This window comes from Coregonus lavaretus, assembly GCF_964263955.1.
Source record: "Coregonus lavaretus genome assembly, chromosome: 38".
In the NCBI taxonomy this organism is placed as follows: domain Eukaryota; kingdom Metazoa; phylum Chordata; class Actinopteri; order Salmoniformes; family Salmonidae; genus Coregonus; species Coregonus lavaretus.
The window spans coordinates 27,058,131-27,077,118 of record NC_140025.1 but is presented as its reverse complement, the minus strand read 5'-3'; the positions used below and the strand labels follow the sequence as shown (position 1 = coordinate 27,077,118).

Sequence of the window (18,988 nt, the reverse complement as noted above, 5' to 3'; positions counted from 1 at the left end):
TAAGTCCACTCATTACCATAATACCACTTCAGGCTTCAAGTTGAAAAAAATGAGTTCATTTATTATTGAAAATTGATAACTTAAACATTTGAGGAAAAAGCATGATCTGTCCAAAAACAAAATGATTTAGGCGAAACAAAGCCGCGACTTGACATACATTATACACACTGTGAACGATTCGAGCCATGAGGCGGCTGAAGAAAAGACAAAATAATTAACACAAATATCATAATTACTAGTACTGCAACAGGAATGCTAACCAAGCCGTCGCATTGTGCCGTTCAAAGCCAAATGCTAAAATGGTATAAGGCAAAAATTAGTCTGTGAAATCGACCACCCCAGATATATTCACCTATATTAGTCCTTTTTCCAACAAAAGGCAGGCCGACTGCTACTGGACAACAAGGTGACCTATAACCCTTGCAGTACTGAATGCAGATCATTGTATAGTTTTGTTATTTTCTCCTTTTCACTGTGTCAAAATATTGCAAGTTCCCCTTTTTTGATTTTGTACATACAAACATACTGTCAAAATATATATTTATATATCTCTCCTTAAAAATTACATTGGATTTAAACAGGAAGTTGGAACTTTTGGCTTAGAAGAGAGACAGAAAATACAACACTCGAGTCACATGGATGACTTTTGAGGTTTCTCTCAAGAATCGATAACTCGGAATGGGAAACATCCCCAATGGAAAATTAACAACGCTTCCTAAGCTATCGGGATTCAAGAGGTTCCGTATCCACTGAGAAACAACAACAACAAAACCAAAACCACAGAGTAACGTATTTTGGAAGTCTGGATTTTTTGGAGTTGTGCCTTGTTTTTAGCTGAGAAAAAAAACAGTTAAGAGCACAGAACTTGGGAGCGTTGCGACACCAGAGTCTCACATCTGTAGCTATACTACAGACTGGACTAAATGGCTGCCACGAGGGTTTTCTTTCTAAAGTCTTTGAAGAAAACAAAAAATGGACAAAAAATAAACAAAATCGGGAGACATTAATAAAAAATGGGGAACCTCTCTTTTTCATCAGAGTCCACCACCACTAGGTGGAAGCGGTGAAGGAAGTTGTGCGTTTAGTAGACATAGAGAAGTGACAGAGGGGCTTAATGCTCGGAAGAGTAAGATTCGCACATTTTTGTTTTCAGTGTCGTAAGGCTGCACCATCCCACTTGCTGGGCTTTGTAATACACGAACAATTCTAGTACCCCCTCTCTCCATTTGTTACCACCAACCTTTTACAATTCATCCACCCCCTCCACCCAGCCCCTCCCTCTCTCGGACTCAATTTCAGCATTTAGAATTTGCACTGAAGCACCGCCAACCCATAGAAACAAACACACATACACCCGCCCCCACCGAATAGACAGTGAGGCTGCTTGGGTAGTCTTGAGTAGACAATACAACGGAGACATCTCTTCACCAATCTCTCTCTCTCTTTCTCTCTCTAGTAACCAAGCTGACAGTGGCAGGTGTTGAGGGTGGCTGGTGTCACTGTTGAGGCCAGCGTTGAGTATAGACAGAAATACCTTTATTGTTTAAACAACAACATCAGAGAGAGAGAGAGAGAGAGAGAGACAGAGAGAGAGAGAGAGAGAGAGAGAGAGAGAGAGACATCTATTTCAGCCTACCAAAGAAACAACATCGCCCCTGGAGGGTGGAGAGAGAGAGACCAAAAGAGAAAGCATCATTACAAGAGATAAGACCAGTTCTTAGAATTCGGCTGATTTCTCAGCAGCCTGTGGCTTCTCGCCGATGTAGCTAGCTGGTGTGTGGTAGCTGTCGTGCTGCTAAAGCTAGCTCCTTATTTGACTGGGATCTTGCTGGTGTCTCAGAAGTGTTGTGTGATTCTGTCTTCTCAGGGAGATGTCTCATTGATGTTTCATTGTCCAGATGTCTCACGGATGTCTTGTGGCGGATGCCTCAGCAGTAATAAAGAGTGAAATCCGATGTATGGAGTCGTATGAGTCTGTGTTGTTTGATGTGGTATGCAGGTACATGGTGCCTGGACCAGGGAGTAGGAAGTAGTTGTGGTAGGGTGGAACTCTACTCTTCTACTCGTTGGGGATGCTCTGCAGGTAGGAGAGGATGTGCTGGATCTTGACCAGACGTTCGCGCAGCGTGGTCATGGAGAGCACCGACAGCTGGTAGCGAGGGTCGATGGGCAGCACGGCCAGCAGCCACCAGCAGCAAGCCGGACCGTTGGGAGTTGCCTGGAATAGAGGAGGAGAGGAGGAAAGGAAATCACTGATAAGAAACATGATATCACTCACCCAAAACAATGGGTTGACAATGGACAGACAATGGCTTGTTGGCTATTGTTTTTTTGCTGGGCCACAGAAAAATTCAAAAGGCTTTAGGGGGGTCACAGTTTAAAAAAGTGATTGGATAGGTTTAAACATTATCATCATGACTTTACCTTGCCATTTGATAGACTAGGTAGAATAATTGCCATGTTGGATACACCTATCCAATAATTTCAGATCTATAGGGGACTTGAGAGTAGAGGCTAGGGAGTCAGCCGGAGTTCAGTACATGGCTTACATCAGACAGATATGATGGAGACGCTTTAGATTTACAAGATGTAGTAACTCATTTAGAGAGTCGGTATCTTAAATAGGTCGTCCTATAATTGAGCCAAGAATCTCAGAAAATGACTGATGTGGTGAATTAGCTTTCATCCAAAGCAGCTTGAACTTAATCTGCCACTTATTGGATGTTGCTGTGTCAGAGTTACATGTTAAACTGGGTTGATTATAATCTGGGTGGTTCTAGCCCTGAATGCTGATTGGCTGAAAGCCGTGGTATACCAGACCATATACCACGGGTATGATAAAACATTTCTTAATAGAAACACGCACACACACACACACAGCGGAAATGTAACTTAAGCTTGACTATGGTTAATCCCCGGACACTCATCATTAATCCTATTATCTCCATACATAGCCAGGGTCTGCTCTAACCATCCATTATCCCAATTATATAACTGTACCATTCCAAATGTTCCATTGACAAATGCTATGCCTCCATTGGATATTGCCTGTCCAATTGTATATCTGCTTGTGTGTGTGTGTGTGAAGTAAGTGTAGGGGATGGGGGGGTTGTCGTAAGGACACACTTGTGACGTAACCTTTCCCCAGTGGATTAGTTAAGAATTACCCACACGGAGCTACTTCCTGTATGTAAACCTGGGTCGTATTAATTTAAGAACCAAATGGAAGAAAGCCTGAAACAGGGAGGGACTAAATGAACTTGTCCAATTTTCATATTCTGTTGCAAAACGTTTCGCTACAGTGTGCCCTAATGAATGACTTTGGAGAAGGGGAGGGGGAACACTATATGATGGGATGCGGTTTGTGTCTTAGCTCACCTGTATGTCAGGTTAAACCTGGTGGACACACACACACACACACACACACACACAATATGTGCCGGGGAAGCGGTTTTTGTCTTAGCTCTTACCTGGATGTCGGGCTCCCTCTCGGGCATGGCGCCAAAATGCTGAAGGATCTGGTTGCGGAAGCGGTTCTTGAGGTTCTGGAACCAGGTGCACGCTTGTTCGTAAACGGCGTCGTGCAGCTGCTGCAGCTGTGTCAACTCCTCGCCATCGCTCACCTGTCAATCAATCAATCAATTAATCTCAACCATACAAGAGGGACATTAGGTTTGAAAGCAGGGGTCACATGACAATGACAACTACATAGATTGCAGTGTAGCGTTCACCAAAACACCACACTACCATAAACCATTAACAGATGGCCTCTGATAAACTAAAACACAATTTCGTTTTTTCCAGGAGGATTATTAAAATTAAAAAATTTGGCTAATTTAAGCTGTGCTAAACTTGTAAGCGGGTGTGAGTGGGAGTTATTATTAAGGTATTCACACCTATGGAAAATGGATTTCAATATAATTTTCTCTCTATGCTTTTGTGTTTTTTATGGTATAATTGAGTATTATTTTGTAATCCTTTCTTTACGAATAAAAATATAACCAAATATATTACCAAAAAAGACAAAGAACAGAAACTCTCCATTGAAAAAACAAACATCCGAACCAGTATTTTTGAATAAGAGAACATGGGTTCTTACCCTGGTATCCTCCAGGTACTTGATGTCTGCGATGCAGTACCCATCCTTCATCCCACGGGTCAGCACTCGGAACCTCTTCCCTCCGATGGTGTCCACCACGGAACGCCCGTCTGGGAGGAAGTGGACGCTCCTGATGATCAGCATACAGCCGTAGTCCACAAATCTGAGACAGGAATATTTAGAATTTTAGTTTGTTGTAATCATATAGTCATTTTGAGGTGATTTGTCAATGGTCTATATTGCTAAATTAAAGTTGCATACATAATTACATTTAGCAGGCGCTTTTCTACAAAGCGACGTAATCATGCCTGCATACATTTTACGTATGGGTAGTCCCAGGAATCTAACCAACTATCTGATATGAGGTTTTATAGTGTAATGATGTCATGTCATTGTATCGTGGGGACTAGGTTAGAGTTACTAGATAATTGGCTTGGTGCCACAGAGTCTACATTCCGTTATGTCAAAGGCGATTACTGATGTTTATGATATCATGATTGATGGACAGGATATACTGACTTGGGGTAAAGGGTAAAAACATCAAAGAATGGGAGTGCCCATGATGATTACCAGATGTTCGTGGAGAGACTTGTAACAGAGTGTATATATATAGAGAGAGTGGATCTTTGTTCTGGAGTGAGGGAGATGACAGAGGCAAAGCTCTGTCCTTCTGTGATAACTAACCACATTACCATATTAAATACTAATATGAAATCCCCATCAAAAGTGTCTAAGTACATCCTTACATTCGTAATCACTTGATACCCTAGAAAATCATCATAACACTATCCTGGCGTTGCAAGCGCCATGCTCTACCAACTGAGCTAAAGAGGACCACAAATATATTGCATATATCAAAGCATTGTGAAAATGTATTGGCTCATTGTAAGCAGTCAATTGCAGTGATTAGTCAATGGCCTATTTTGTTTAAGTGAAATTACACAGGGCCATTGCATAGTCAAGTCAAACGTCAGCATTCAACAACTTTGAGAGAAGGTACAGTGGCCTAATGAATCTTGAAACACTTAAATATGAGCATATATATGCTTAAACTCATGAAATGTTTGAATTGTCTTTTTCCATCAGGAGGATGCTTCAAAGTTGGATTTGATTTTATATTTCAGTCAAAGTCCTATTAGCTAGTATTTTCATAATTCTGCAGGCCCCGTCTCTCTCTCTCTCGCTCTCATCCAGGGTGTAACAGCATTTTAATTAGTTCTCCAGGGTGAGGTGACGCATTGGTGTGCAGCAGAACGGTGTGTGTGTGTGTGCATTTGAGTGAGTGTGTATGTGCAAATGTGTGTGTGCTTGCCTACGTGAGCAGGTGCTTGTATCGGGTGCCACTGTGCCTAGCACTGTGCCACTGTTCCTACCCTTTCTGAGCGTTGTTGATGCACATCCCAAACTGGCGCGTGCCTGTCTCCATGCAACGGCGGATCATGAGGCGGTAGCGCGGTTCGAAGACGTGCAGGGGGCAAGGCACGGTCGGGTAGGCCATGGTGCACACGAAGATGGGGACATTCTTCATCAGGCTGCGGAGAGAGAGAGAGAGTTAGATGATGCTAAGACACTCAAGCATCTCTCACAAGTAAAGTGATACAAATTTGACATATGCATTCCAAAGATGAAGTAAAAATAGATATAAATATACTTCCATCTAACAGTCAGCGCTAACATTAGGTGAACCTGTCTGCTGTGTACCTGTCTGCTGTGTGTGTTTTGTATGATCTTTGCTGCATTCATTTATTTATTTTTAAGTAGGACAACCAGGGAGAAAGAGAAACAAGGGTTCAGAGAGAAGGCAGAAGCCATAGCAATACAATTACCAGAATGGACATTCTAGGTTAATTCTGTCCGAATTCTATGTTAGGAGGACAACTCACTCTGCCAGCTCTTGGGTCTCCTCCAGGTGAGTCTTCTGCCGTTCCGAATGCTCCTCAGACAGGTACTGCTTAATCACTCGGTCCAGCACACTGGTGACTGTGTACTTCCTGGCTGCTAGATACTGATGGGGGGGGGGGAGAGAGAGAGAGAGAGAGAGAGAGAGAGAGAGAGAGAGAGAGAGAGAAAGGAAGGAAAGAAGATTAAGGTTTTCTTTTTGAGGACATGCCATTTAAGAAGAGGTCTTCCCCAAGTTAATTAATTGTCTTATGTTCCCTATTTAGTGCACTACTTTTGACCAAAGCCCTATCGGCCCTGGTCAAAAGTAGTGCACTATAAAGGTAATAGGGTGCCATTTGGGATGCACTTAAGACAATTAACTTGGGGAAGACTTCTTAAATGGCACGTCCTCAAAAAGAAAGCCTAAGGACTCCCTTCCAGTTCTAAGAAAAGCAAGCGCTTGGTCGTGGTTGGTGGCGGTGTCCTCTTACCTCTTTGAGGCTCTCCTTGCAGAGAGGGCACTGGGGTGTGTGGTCCAGACAGCGCTCCAGACAGTTTTTACAGAAGGTGTGACCACACGGCGTGGTCACTGGCTCGTAGAACAATCTAATGCAGAGGGAACACTCCAGGTCGTTGGGGTCCAGTAGGTCCCTGGGTACGACTCTGTGAGCTCGGGCTGAGGCTCCGTGGCTCGACGCTCCACAGGCCACTACAGAGGAAGCGACAGGAGAACGTCAAGCACTTCACACACACACCCAAGTACGCAGACGCATACAAACACAGACACAGCAAAGGTACCTGGCAGTGCAATGGCTAATGGGACCGTTGCTAACTGGTACTGTGACGATTGCAGCTATGCCACTGATATACAGGTAATGCATATTTTAGCTGCTTTAACCCAGGAATAATCCAATTTAAAACAATATAAAGAGCCAGCACTCAAGCTAAACCAGGGTTCCCCAACTGGCGGCCCACGGGTTATATTTGGCCCCCAAAGTTTTCTGACCCCCCCCCTCAAAATAAACGTGATCATATACAAATGTAAGCAAGGTCTGAAATAATTATGTCTTAGTCAAACATTATATCTGTTTGGGCTTTTTGCGGTCAATTAGCAGTTTACAAACTATTTGTAATTACGTTCCGGTCCCCCGACCATCCGCTCAAGAAAAAACGGCCCGCGGCTGAATCTAGTTAATGATCCCTGAGCTAAACTATTCCCTTTCTATTTACGACAGCAGCAGTTTTGATTTTCACCTCCTTGTTTCTTATGCTTGCTCCCGTGGCTGTAGATGACATGGGGTCCGCCCTCGGACGCCGACAGCTTCCTCTTCAGCAGCATGCCTTTCTCCTGGTGCCCCAGCTGGGGCGCGGAACAGACACGTTTAAGACCCTCATCCAAGCCGGCCAGACCCAGGCCCGGCCCGTGGGCTCGCATCGAGCTGAGGCCCGAACGCTCCAGGCTCCCGGAGCGACCTGGTTTCTGGACGGAAAGAGAGGATGAGGAGGAGGAGGAGTGAGGGAGACAGTTAGAAAGTTAAAAGGAGTGTTAGACATTGTTGGTGCATTTTAACTGAACAAACACCAAACTAATATCAAAACATAATTGACTTTGAAGGCTCCCTAGTGTTTCAGGGCTGTATCAAGCACACAGTCCAGTTAGCGTACCTCGTGTTGTGCGTTGGGGTGTGCCGAGGAGGTGCGAGCCTGGACTTGGTGCAGGGCAGGGTTTTTGGCTTCGGCCTGATGCTGTTGGGCTCTGGCCTGGGCGTCCGCTACCACCATTTTACTACGCAGGTGAGGCGATGTGCTCTGCGCCGTCTCCCTCAGTCCCACCTTCACGTTCTCGCCGGCCGGAGACAGCAGGTCGTACAGTATCTGTGGTATACATTGCATTAGCCATAGGAGCAGTGCAACTGGAAAGAAAATCCCCCCAAAATGGCAGAATAGGAGCCTAGTTCACAAGGAACTTATAACACGATATCATGACAGATTCACATGAACAGTGTATTAAGAAAAAAAACAAAATAGTGGATTAGAAGCCAAGTTCAAGAAGAAGGTGGGGCGGCAGGTAGCTTAGTGGTTAAGAGCGTAGTGCCAGTAACTGAAAGGTCGCTGGTTCTAATCCCCGAGCCGACTAGGTGAAAAATCTGTCGATGTGCCCTTGAGCAAGGCACTTAACCCTAATTGCTCCTGTAAGTCGCTCTGGATAAGAGCGTCTGCTAAATGACTAAAAATGAAAATGAAAATGAAGGTAATAATACAATAACAATATAACAAAATAACACAATATCATGACAGATTCACACTAACAGTGCATAAACATCCAAACTAGACAGTACAGAGCAGGGGACATAAGATGTGAAGCAAGGGTCAATCTCTTTTTAGGGATGCCCTCTCCAGTCAGACAGAGATGTAGTTAGGGGCTAAGTTTAAGGTCTTGAAGCAGTAGGGGGAGTCAGATGGAACGGAAGCTAGGCTATGCCAAGTACGTGTCCTCCGACTAGACCGCAATGCAGGACAGTGGCTAGCCAAGACTGGGAGTGACCACTGGCCAGCCGGACTAGTCTGCCATCCACATGGCCATCCTGGCACCAATGTGGATTTAGACGTAGAAAAACGTACTTGTCCACACAATGTGGAAATGTGGCTTTGGCTTCACAATCACATGATTGAGGTCAAAAACAAAAAAGGTTCAATCTGCAGTAAGGTTCACTTGTAGGATATAAATATGTGTTGGTTGTTGCACCCTCCCTGTCACTCAACTTCCACCTAATTCCTCTCATCCTATGTATCAATGTTCTTCTCCTCCCTATAACTTCTCTTTCTCCCTTTTACGCTTCTGTGTTTCACCTTATTTCGTTCTCTCAGAGTCCATTACATGTTATTAGATGCTGAAGAACACCCGGGCCCCATTCCAATCGCTATAAATCGATGTAATCCTCATCCATTCCGCTGTCCTCACAGACAAACAAAATGGCCAACTTTTGTATCTGGTAACCTGGGGCCCATCCAGGATCACAAGATGGGGAATTTGTGTTTACATCAGCATTTAAAATGAGATGTTTTAAGCACAATTTTGGAGTACCTTATGATATAAGCTACTCACTGTATTAGATGAGTTAAAGAAAACAGAAACACACATTTGCTTAGGCACACAGACACAAACATCACACACAGGCAATCCCATATAGCTCTTTTCAATCAAACCTTGAGAGCCATTCAAATCCTCAACCAAACAAAGTTCTTCTTAAAGACTGAAACAACAAGAACGTAAATCCACACATCAACTACACGATCAAAGTAACACAGGCCTACTTTGTCACTCTACCAGAGTATTACCCTTAACATTTCACATAGCCTCGGAAACCCTGTCAGGGATTGTAACCGGACAACAGTCCACAGTGTCTCTGACTTATGCAACCCTGCGTCGTCACAGTACTTTGTCTTAGTCCCAAATTACACCCCATTCCCTACATAGTGCACTACTTTTGACCAGAGTCCATAGACCATAGCCCCCATAGGTCTCTGGTCAAAAGTAGTGTGCTATATAGGGAATAGGGTGCCATTTGGGATTAAACCTTTGTCTAGTGAGGCTAATGTCATTACAGGAGGGGAGAGTCACAAGGGCTGACGCACTGGAAAGTAAACCTATGTAATTTGATTACAGAAATGGCATGAAACACAGCCTTTAGTCTAAGCCTAAAAAACATGGGAGTCTCCGCTGGGATGTGGTGTTGAGGGAGGGGGAAAAAATGCTGACACTTTATTTGAACTGAGACACTATATGGTAATTTGTGAATACAGCATCATTAATTACTAGCTAAGACTTACTTCTTCGTCATGGGGATTCAATTGTAACAAATAACGTTAAGTCCCAACTGTTACCATGTACTTTCATAGTACATACCAAATAGATACAAGTGGTAATAGGAAAATAAAGTGTAACCAAAAAGAGTGGCAAAGCGATGGATAGGCCTAACTATGCCCATTCCAACTCTTATTCAACAGGGTGTCAACAAAAACAAGAAATACGCTTACTGCGCTCTGAACTTCCACTCAGTCTGACAGGTGATTCATCATGGAAGCAAAACTCACAGTGTATCGTAGTCACTACATTTTCTGTCACCCGCAAAACAGACGCTTTTCTCTATAAATAATGTGATTTAGTCATTAAGGCCACTGTCAGCCCGATATATTCCATCTCTCACGCAAGCGCCTAAGGGTTTGATTCCATTAGGCCGATGCTAAGGATAATAACCTAGCTAGCCGACGCTAGGCTATCAGCAAAGGAATGGACACTGTGTTCCTTTTCATGGATGGTAAGCAAATCAGTGCCGGGAAACGCATGGCTTAAGTCAGACAAAATGGGGTACTCAGAGAGCACCTGGCTTCTTATGAAACGGCCTATGGCGCTAAGGGGTCTAGACTTCAAACGCTCCTGGAGATAAAAAAAAAAACAGTATTTATACTAAGTTATAAGCTTAGGCATTTCAATTAGTGATAGGCCTAGAGATTGTAAGGGTTGCACGTTCCCAGGAGCTAAGGGGGGGGGGGGTCTATCATTGATACACAGAGAGGAGGTTTGGCTCAACAGAGCAACCTCTTCACAAAGAAAAGAAAGACATTGAGAAGATAACATATCTCCTTGCTTTCTTGCCCTCAAGTCAAGTCCCAAAGCTTCCAGGAAGAGTAAGGGGACTTAACCATCACTGCCAAAGCAAATTAGTTCAACAACAACATCACTCTCCCTCCAACTCCTTCTCTCACCATTTCCACCTCTCGTTTGGCCAGGGTGAAGTCCTCGTCCAGGGCCAGACAGTGGAGGAAAAACTGCAGCGAGTCGTCCGCCTGGCCCATGTCCTGGAGCACCTTGGCCTTCCAGTAGAAACCCTGAGAGAAAGAGAGAAGGGGGGGGGGGTTTATAAAGAGTGCAATACTTCCAGTGGAGACTCTGGAAGAGAGGGAGAGATAGGTTATGTCGCTGCATTTCAACTGGACAATACTTTATTTGAACGGCAGCCAGAGGGTGAACCGCTAGCGAGAATGGTAGAGAGACGAGAGAGAAAGAGTGACGAGAGAGAGAGAGAGAGAGAGAGAGAGAGAGAGAGAGAGAGAGAGAGAGAGAGAAGGGACCCTAGTTAGAACACAATGCAGGTAGCCTGAAAACAAGAGTCAACAAGACCTGGATCACTTAACATAAATTCAGTTTTGCCAGGCTTCACTGAATAGGATTAACATATATTGCAAACCAGTTTGTCTTCTCTCTAGGAGAGGCATGACTCTTGTTGAGTAGCCTAGTTTGCTAAATTACACATTACCAACTAAATCAGCAGTTATGGGAAATACAAATTTAAATAAAAGATGTACCCTATGTGGCTACTAACCTCTCACCATTAAGAATAACAGGGGAGGTTAGCATGTCTTGGGGGTATGATCTTTGACCCTCTGTAACTTTCTCACACATCATTATTCACAATTAATTCAGGGTTATCCGTAATTATGGTAGCATCCACATTAATGTAGAAGTGTTTAGAAACATATTATATTTTTTATTTACAATAAAAGTCCTTCCAAAATGACACAATACATTCTTTACCATTAATTTCTATTGGGCACAAAATAATCTGAAACACAACCAAAACGAACTACAAATGCATCCAACAAGTTTGTAGAGTCACAAGCTTGATGTCGTCATTGCGTGCTAGGAATATGGGAACAAATACTACACTTTTGACTAATTTATTTATACGATTATTTAGGGGTGTCAATAATTTTGACCCTTACCTTTTGAGAAAAAATAAATATTACTTGTTAAACAAAATCTATTTCTCTGAGCAATTGTATTAGTATAAAATAATATAATTTCCCAAATTTCTTGAGCATACAATATAGATCAGTATTTCTATTATTTATTTTATACAGTCATTATTGCTCATCTTTATCAAGGGTGTCAATAATTTCGGACCCCACTGTATATTTCCACACTGTGAGGTTGGAATAATACTGTGAAATTATTAAAATTATGATATTGCCCTTTTAGAGTAAGAGCTGTTTGAAAAGACCGCCTGAAATTTCAGCCTTGGTGGGATGGAGTTTTGGCCTGCCTGGTGACATCACCAGTCGGAAAATTAGTTAATAGACCAATAAGAAAGCGAGTTCCAAACCTCTCTGCCAATAAAAGCTAGTTTTCAATTTTCCCCTCCCCATTCAGACAACTTCCAGACAGTCTTAGCAAAATTCTTGCTTGTGAAATTGCTCTATGCTAAGAAACTATTTTTGTTAATTCTTTACCATTTTAATTGAAAACAATCACAGTAACGTTCTTAATTGTTACCCAGAAATGATTTGATATTAAGATAAAAACATCTGCTTTGGACCTTTAAAATAGCTCAAGGTACAGTAAAAAGAAAGTGTGACTAAATGTGTAACAAACAAACTCTCAAATGAGAGGCTCTGAACCCTCAATCAAAAAAATTATGTAAAGGGAAACAAATCAACATTTGATAAAAGACATCATTTCAAAAGGTATAGAAGGTTATACAGTAATTTCGATTATAATTTAATAAGACTTAAAAATAGAATTAGAGGACATTATAGTGATCAATGCTGTTTATAGCGCTAAAACGTCCTAAAATATATCCTACCGGTTGTTATTCAGGATGGCCTGCTAACACATTTAGACTTACTAACACCTGGCTGAGCCTCTAATCAGCCTCCACTTTCCCTCCATGACGCATCACACGGTGTAGTAAAGTGTGGAGGATATAACCGGAGCTATAGGCTTCTAGTTTACTATGTCAAAGCGCCACAGGGTGCCTGGTAAGGACTAAGGATAATGATAGAGCTGGGGAGGTAACTGAAGAAGCCCTCAGCAAACTTAAAACCTCCCATAACAACATTTGTTTTAATTTCCTAAATATTTATTTTTACTTGTGCCTACTGAACTCAACACACAGTTTCCCCCATTGGTCCAGTAACCTACCTCTGCAGAGTGGGTGGAGCTAAGACAAAGTTCAGCGTCCTCCAGGGCCAATCGGTACTGCCGGAGCCCGGTGTAGGCCTTGACCCGTGACCACCGCACTGCCTCATCCCCAGGATCTGGAAAAAAGGAGGGAAGGATAAAGGAGGAGAGGAGAGACAGACTACTTGATTAAAAAGCAGAAAACTTTTACATTTCAGACAAAGCCCATTTTACAAATATTTTTTCTTTCTCAAGATCTGTCACCGAAGATGACCATAACTCTAGGGCAAAATATCTGTGTCATGAGAAATGCATACATTCAACATAATAGCAAATTATGACGGAATGAAAGGCTATATCCATAGAAGGAATAATGTCAAACACATGAAATGAAGACCCATAGACATTAAAACCAGCAGATAGTGATAGCATTTACGTCATCCACATTTTCGTATGGAAAACTCCCGATGGCGCATGAAGCCGTAAATATTTGAATTTGAAGCGCGCCATATTGCTGAATAGGGCTGAATGGCACCAAAAAATTGCTAAGGATCATGGTCGATGTAGTCGTTTTCATCCTGCCTGAGAGAGGTAACCCAACGCTACTTGATGACGTCGGCGTCAATAACGGATACCACGTGAATACCATGTGCAAAGAGTGTGCATTAGGGAGCGAGCCTTTGCTTGTCATTATGAGGTATTGTGTGTAGATTAATGAGGGGAAAAAATGATATAATCCATTTTAGATAAGGCTGTAACGTAGCAAAATGTGGAAAAAGTCAAGGGTCTAAATACTTTCCGAATGCACTGTAAGTTAATGATCCAAGGCATGAAATCGGTCCAGAAGGCGTCTTAAATCAGTCCAGAATTGCCGGCAGAGAGAAAAATCCTGCAACTCTATAAATTGTTCTATGGAGCTGAGAGAAACTTCTGCAGTGTGAGAGCTAATTTCCTGCAATTCTACGCATTTTGCCATGGCTATTTCTGTGTTCTTATGCTCAAACATTATAACAAAATCAATGGGGACCCCAATCGGGGCACCTGGGCATATACCCAGCCATGCCAAAAATACTTCTAAATTCATTGTTTTGGGAATTTTCGATTCTCCCTGACTGTGATTTGGTGATTTCTAGTTCTCAAAGATTATATTATAAAACAAATATGTAGGTCAATTATATTTTCTACATACTTTGTGTGGGTTTAGCCATTTAAATTTAGCCAAAGTGTTTTTCCATCGCGAAGATTGTTTAAGAGAAAAAATAATAATAATATATATATATATATATATATATATATATATATATATATATATATATATATATATATATATATATATATATATATATATATATATATATATATATATACACTTAGACCAGGTTAAGCTGCCCAGCTTTCAGCTGAGGTCATAAACTAGGCCTATCTGGTCTTCTATGATGAATGTTCAAGATAATGTGTGTTGCTGGCAAGGTAAAAGACACTGTGGCATCTTGATTGCGGTTTGTAGTCCAAGATGGGCCTCTGTGATTCTGAGCCTGCAGCTGGAGGTGACATGTCTACAAAACGCAAAAGGGCTGCATCTCCATAGTTCAAAGTGGCTTCCTTTCCCGGTCTCCTTTCCTTCACCCACACTGCTCTGGAAGAATTCAAAGAGTAAAAAGCATGACCCCTGGACAGGAGACACTGTCTGGTTTGCTTTAACCTATCATGTCTTTGTAGATCAGTACAGCTGAAGGACAAGGTCAAGGAAACTAAGCCCCATTAGACTATTGAGATGCACCCCCGGTGGGTTTTCCGTTGTATGGGGAAAAAGCCAGATTTCAATAATAACTGTGTGATTCACTTTACTAGAAGGGGGATCACTCCATATTAGCTTATGTGCTTCAAGCTTGGCTAGCTCAGCAAGTCTCAGACAGATACAGTGATGTCATAGCGTTGGCAACTCTAGCCTGGTTCTTGCCGCTCTGCGGCGGTGACTGACTGTGCCACCAGCATTGGCACTGCAACTGTGTCACACGTCTGGGCTCCAAAAGTCACCTCAGCGAAGTCCTTAGCTGACGCAATGTGCGACACTGGCTATGGGCTCTAACACTTGCTACAGTGTCTCGCAGTTGCCAACATTTCCGCATTAAACAATGTTTAAAGATAAGGGCATAACTTTCCACCTCTAGACCTAACAATGTTCTTTGCGCTCAATTAGACTCAAATCAAAGAAAGTAGCTTTAGGCTACACTTATATGCAATAAGTGCTCATATATTTATTATTGGGCAATGTAAAATGTGTAACCCCTTTATTAATAAGTGATAGTTTCATGTCAAGAGAGAGGGGAGCCTGTGCAGTTTGATGAGTTATCTTCAGTGACAGAGGGGCAAAGGTCTTGGAGGTGACATTATAATATGGCCGATGCCTCATATTTCTGAACAGCTGCGATTTGAACAAGCTTTCCCAAAATATATATGAAGGCTACATTACAACCATCTCATTCTGTTGTAACGGATATTAGCGTAGCACAAGCAAGACGCAGTCTACACATTGCAATGGGGGGAAAAAAAATAGCGTTTTGTATGATGATGTAATCTTTATAGTTATGCTGCCATTTAGCCAGCAGTCTGCTTCCTGTTTAGCCAATGTTTGCAATGACTGCCTGTCTGTGACTTGCTTGTTTGATATGCTGTGCAGGCTTTAGCTTCTGTTGCGCTTATGTTTACAATAGTATGCAGTGTATTTGTATTTTTTACAACAGTCAAAAGAACTATGTTTATTCAAACTATTTTGTGTACAAGCGGCAGCGGAGTCACGGAGTGACTGAGCAGTAACCGAAAGGAGGTAGGCTAGTGGATCTAGCAGACATCTTTGTATTTTTAGCAACAGCAAGTCGGGTTCTAGAAAATCCGGAAACGCAGCCACTCCGTTGTAATATTACATCACAGCATGAACAACTTCGGGTTGACACAGATATCTGTCATCTTTATGTTATACCTCCACACCCCCTTATTAAAATGTATAAACATATTCCAGTTTAGCATGGCCTAGAAGGGTGATTTTTTTACTCTTTGGCATTTACATTTCTTCTGAAGAAGAAACAGCTTCTGCATCATTTGGTCAACAACATTACAAGAGATTGTTAGCCTAATTTTCTCTCTGATCATTCAGTAAGTATTTACGTGACATTCTAGGCCTACATGTAGCATGTCATTGTGCAAAGCGTACTGCTCGATGTAATAACATGCATCTACATAGGTGCCATTAGAATTCCTGAGTAGGCCTTAACATTATGGAAAGCATTGCCTTGGTTAGTATCTGTAACTGTTGATCTGATCGATTTTAGACTTATTTTACAATAATAAATTACTTTCAGAGAAGCTTTACCATCAAACAAGGACTATGGCTGTCAAGGTGATATTTTGAGGTCGGATCGGTTTCGGTTATATTATTACAAAATCATTTTTTTTTTTGGGGGGGGGGGGGGGGGGGGGGGTTCGATTATGTTTTCAACATTAAATGCACTATGCATTATGTGGGTTGAATGCTGTAACAACACAGAATAAAACTATTAATAAAAGTCCCATGATGGTAGTGACTGCCCATTACTGCTTATCACTTATTAACCATCATTTATTCACATTACTTTAATAAAATATTTAAGTTGTTGTGTACATTAAATGTGTTTTATTTGATGACTTTATTATTTCATTCCAAGTCATCATCTCATTTTCAGGTAGAGATACTTAGCGAAGCAACTGCTCTCTATCCCACATTCTTCTATCTCTTCTCTCCATGTCTGCCCCACACTAACCTAACATAGCAGGCCTAAAAGGCTGCGTTTACACAGGCAGCCCAATTCTGATCTTTGTTCCACTAATTGGTCTTTTGACCAATCACATCAGATCTTTTCACATCAATATCTTTTTCAGAGCTGCCCTGATTTGTCAAAAAACTAATTGGGGGGGAAAATATATCTGAATTGGGCTGCCTGTGTAAATGCAGCAGAACAAACAAAGACTGGACAAGTAGGCACCTAATGTATTATGGTAATTTGTGGTCAATTACTATGTTTTCTGCACTAAACTATGTAAAATTCTGGTCTGTTGTAAACTACAACTCCCTACTAGGCCTACATCGCACAGTTTGGGCTTGATCTATTTTTTTTTCTAAAGAAACAGCATTGAGCTCACAGAAAAAAAAGAACAAAATGGAATTCAGATAATTGAACCGATGTTGTTTAAAAACCGAAAAATAACCGAAATGTAGGTTAATCGCTCAGCCTTACCCATAGGAGACCGAATGCCAACTTTCTTAGGTATACATTTTTTAAGTATCACTTATTGTATGTCTGGTGTCATTAAAACCCCAAGTAATCTAATAACTTAATGAATCTAGACATAGCCTACAGCAATGACTATAGACTTCAGTGCTGTCACTTTCTATTGCCTTCAAAATATTTGCATTGACACTCTGCATTTTGACTTTTTAGTGTCTTATGCACCAGTAGAGACTTGGCAACATAAAGGTTTACACCCGTTTGTTACGTACAAATGCTATCACGTGAACTGCATCGCCATGCCTTGATTGGGCAGCACATTTTGCCTTTTTTTGTATCTTTTTCGGACTTGAGAGGGGACGAAACGTTATAAAGTTATTGTTTGGCAATCCCATCACCCGCTACTTAGTTACAAAACGTTCCACTGTGTCACCGCCTGCCTTATGAAACTCGCTGCTTGTGCGCATGCCCAATTTACGAAATTTCGTAACAGGGTGGCACGACCATTACATCAGTGACACGAAGGCCCAATTCTGATACTTTTTCCACCAATTGCTCTTTTGACCAATCACATCAGACCTTTTCACATCAGATCTTTTTCAGATCTGATCTGATTGGTCAAAAGATAAATTAGTGGGGAAAAAAGATGAGAATTGGGCTGCCTGTAAACGCAGCCAAAGAAGCTACAGTCAAACACATGACAAGCGGGTAACCTTATTATTGGTCAGTGGAACTCCCCTTCCCTACTCTTTGATAATAAAGACCACAAATAGTATCAGGGAATGACTAAAATAACATTTTGTTTTCATGCTTTGACAGGTTTCCTAAATGTCTCATCATAGCATACAAAACAAGGATGCGCAGTGGTGGTCTCCACAAGCCTTTCCTCCCCCCACTCACCAGATTCAATCACAGCTGTCGCTAGTGATACGGCCTCCTCGAAATGTTTCCTTCTAGACAGGTCTTCAATTTCACTAATAGCTCTAGACCTTTTCAGCTCCTCGGGAAACCACTTTTCCAAAAGTCCGAATAGAATCACATTCGTTTTAAGCTCTGTCGGCCTGCCTCCTACCTCGCCACACAGCTTGCATTTGGAGAGCAGCTGATGTTGTAAACATCTTTTACAGTACGAATGTCCACAGCGGATAGTCACGGGCTCGCCTAGAAATCTATGACAATTCGGGCAGTCAAAAACATCCTCCTCCCCGGCGTTATCCATAATATGTAGCGTTCGTTCCGAAGGCGCCTCATCCTGTCCCAGCTTTCTCTTGAAGTTGCGCAGAATACAATCCACTAAAGTGCTCATCTGCTCCGGCACTACAGAACCATATCTCAAGGCCATCGAGTAAACATCGATGGCTTCTTTGAGACGGTTTTCTGATGCCAGTGCATCGGCTTTTTGTAAAATAAGTTTGTGGTGGTCGACATTGTCCTGCTCCTCGTCCCAGTCGTATTCTGGTTCGATGAAGAATCCTTTTCTTTCTTCGACCGCGTCCTCTCCTTCGGGGTGTTGGACCGACATTGTAGGCTAGATGTTCGGCATACAATGCATGCCGGTTATTATAAATGTTTTTAAAAAATGTGTTTAGCCATAGCTGTAGCCTACAATGTGTCTAGCTTACGTGCCAGTAGAATTGGCAACATACAGGTGAACACCCGTTTGTTACGTAAAAATGAGATCACGTGAACAGCATCGCTGTGCATTGATTGGCCAGCACGTCTCGATTACAAAACCTGAGTTTAGAAGTTTCATAACTACTAAAAGGATCTGACGAAAAGTACGCA

General features: G+C 42.1%; 1 protein-coding gene across 1 annotated transcript; it reads right to left on the bottom strand.

Moving 5' to 3' along the window:
• Nucleotides 1-40: 40 nt before the first annotated feature.
• On the bottom strand, nucleotides 41-18,846 carry lonrf1 (LON peptidase N-terminal domain and ring finger 1). The gene is made up of 11 exons (XM_084154926.1): nucleotides 18,104-18,846; nucleotides 12,963-13,078; nucleotides 10,748-10,870; nucleotides 7,646-7,855; nucleotides 7,235-7,460; nucleotides 6,472-6,689; nucleotides 5,983-6,104; nucleotides 5,473-5,631; nucleotides 4,100-4,262; nucleotides 3,471-3,623; nucleotides 41-2,218 (listed from the first exon to the last, which is right to left on the bottom strand). The coding sequence occupies exons 1-11, from the start codon at nucleotides 18,723-18,725 to the stop codon at nucleotides 2,060-2,062; spliced, it is 2,271 nt and encodes a 756-aa protein (XP_084011052.1). The 5' UTR covers nucleotides 18,726-18,846; the 3' UTR covers nucleotides 41-2,059.
• Nucleotides 18,847-18,988: the final 142 nt, after the last annotated feature.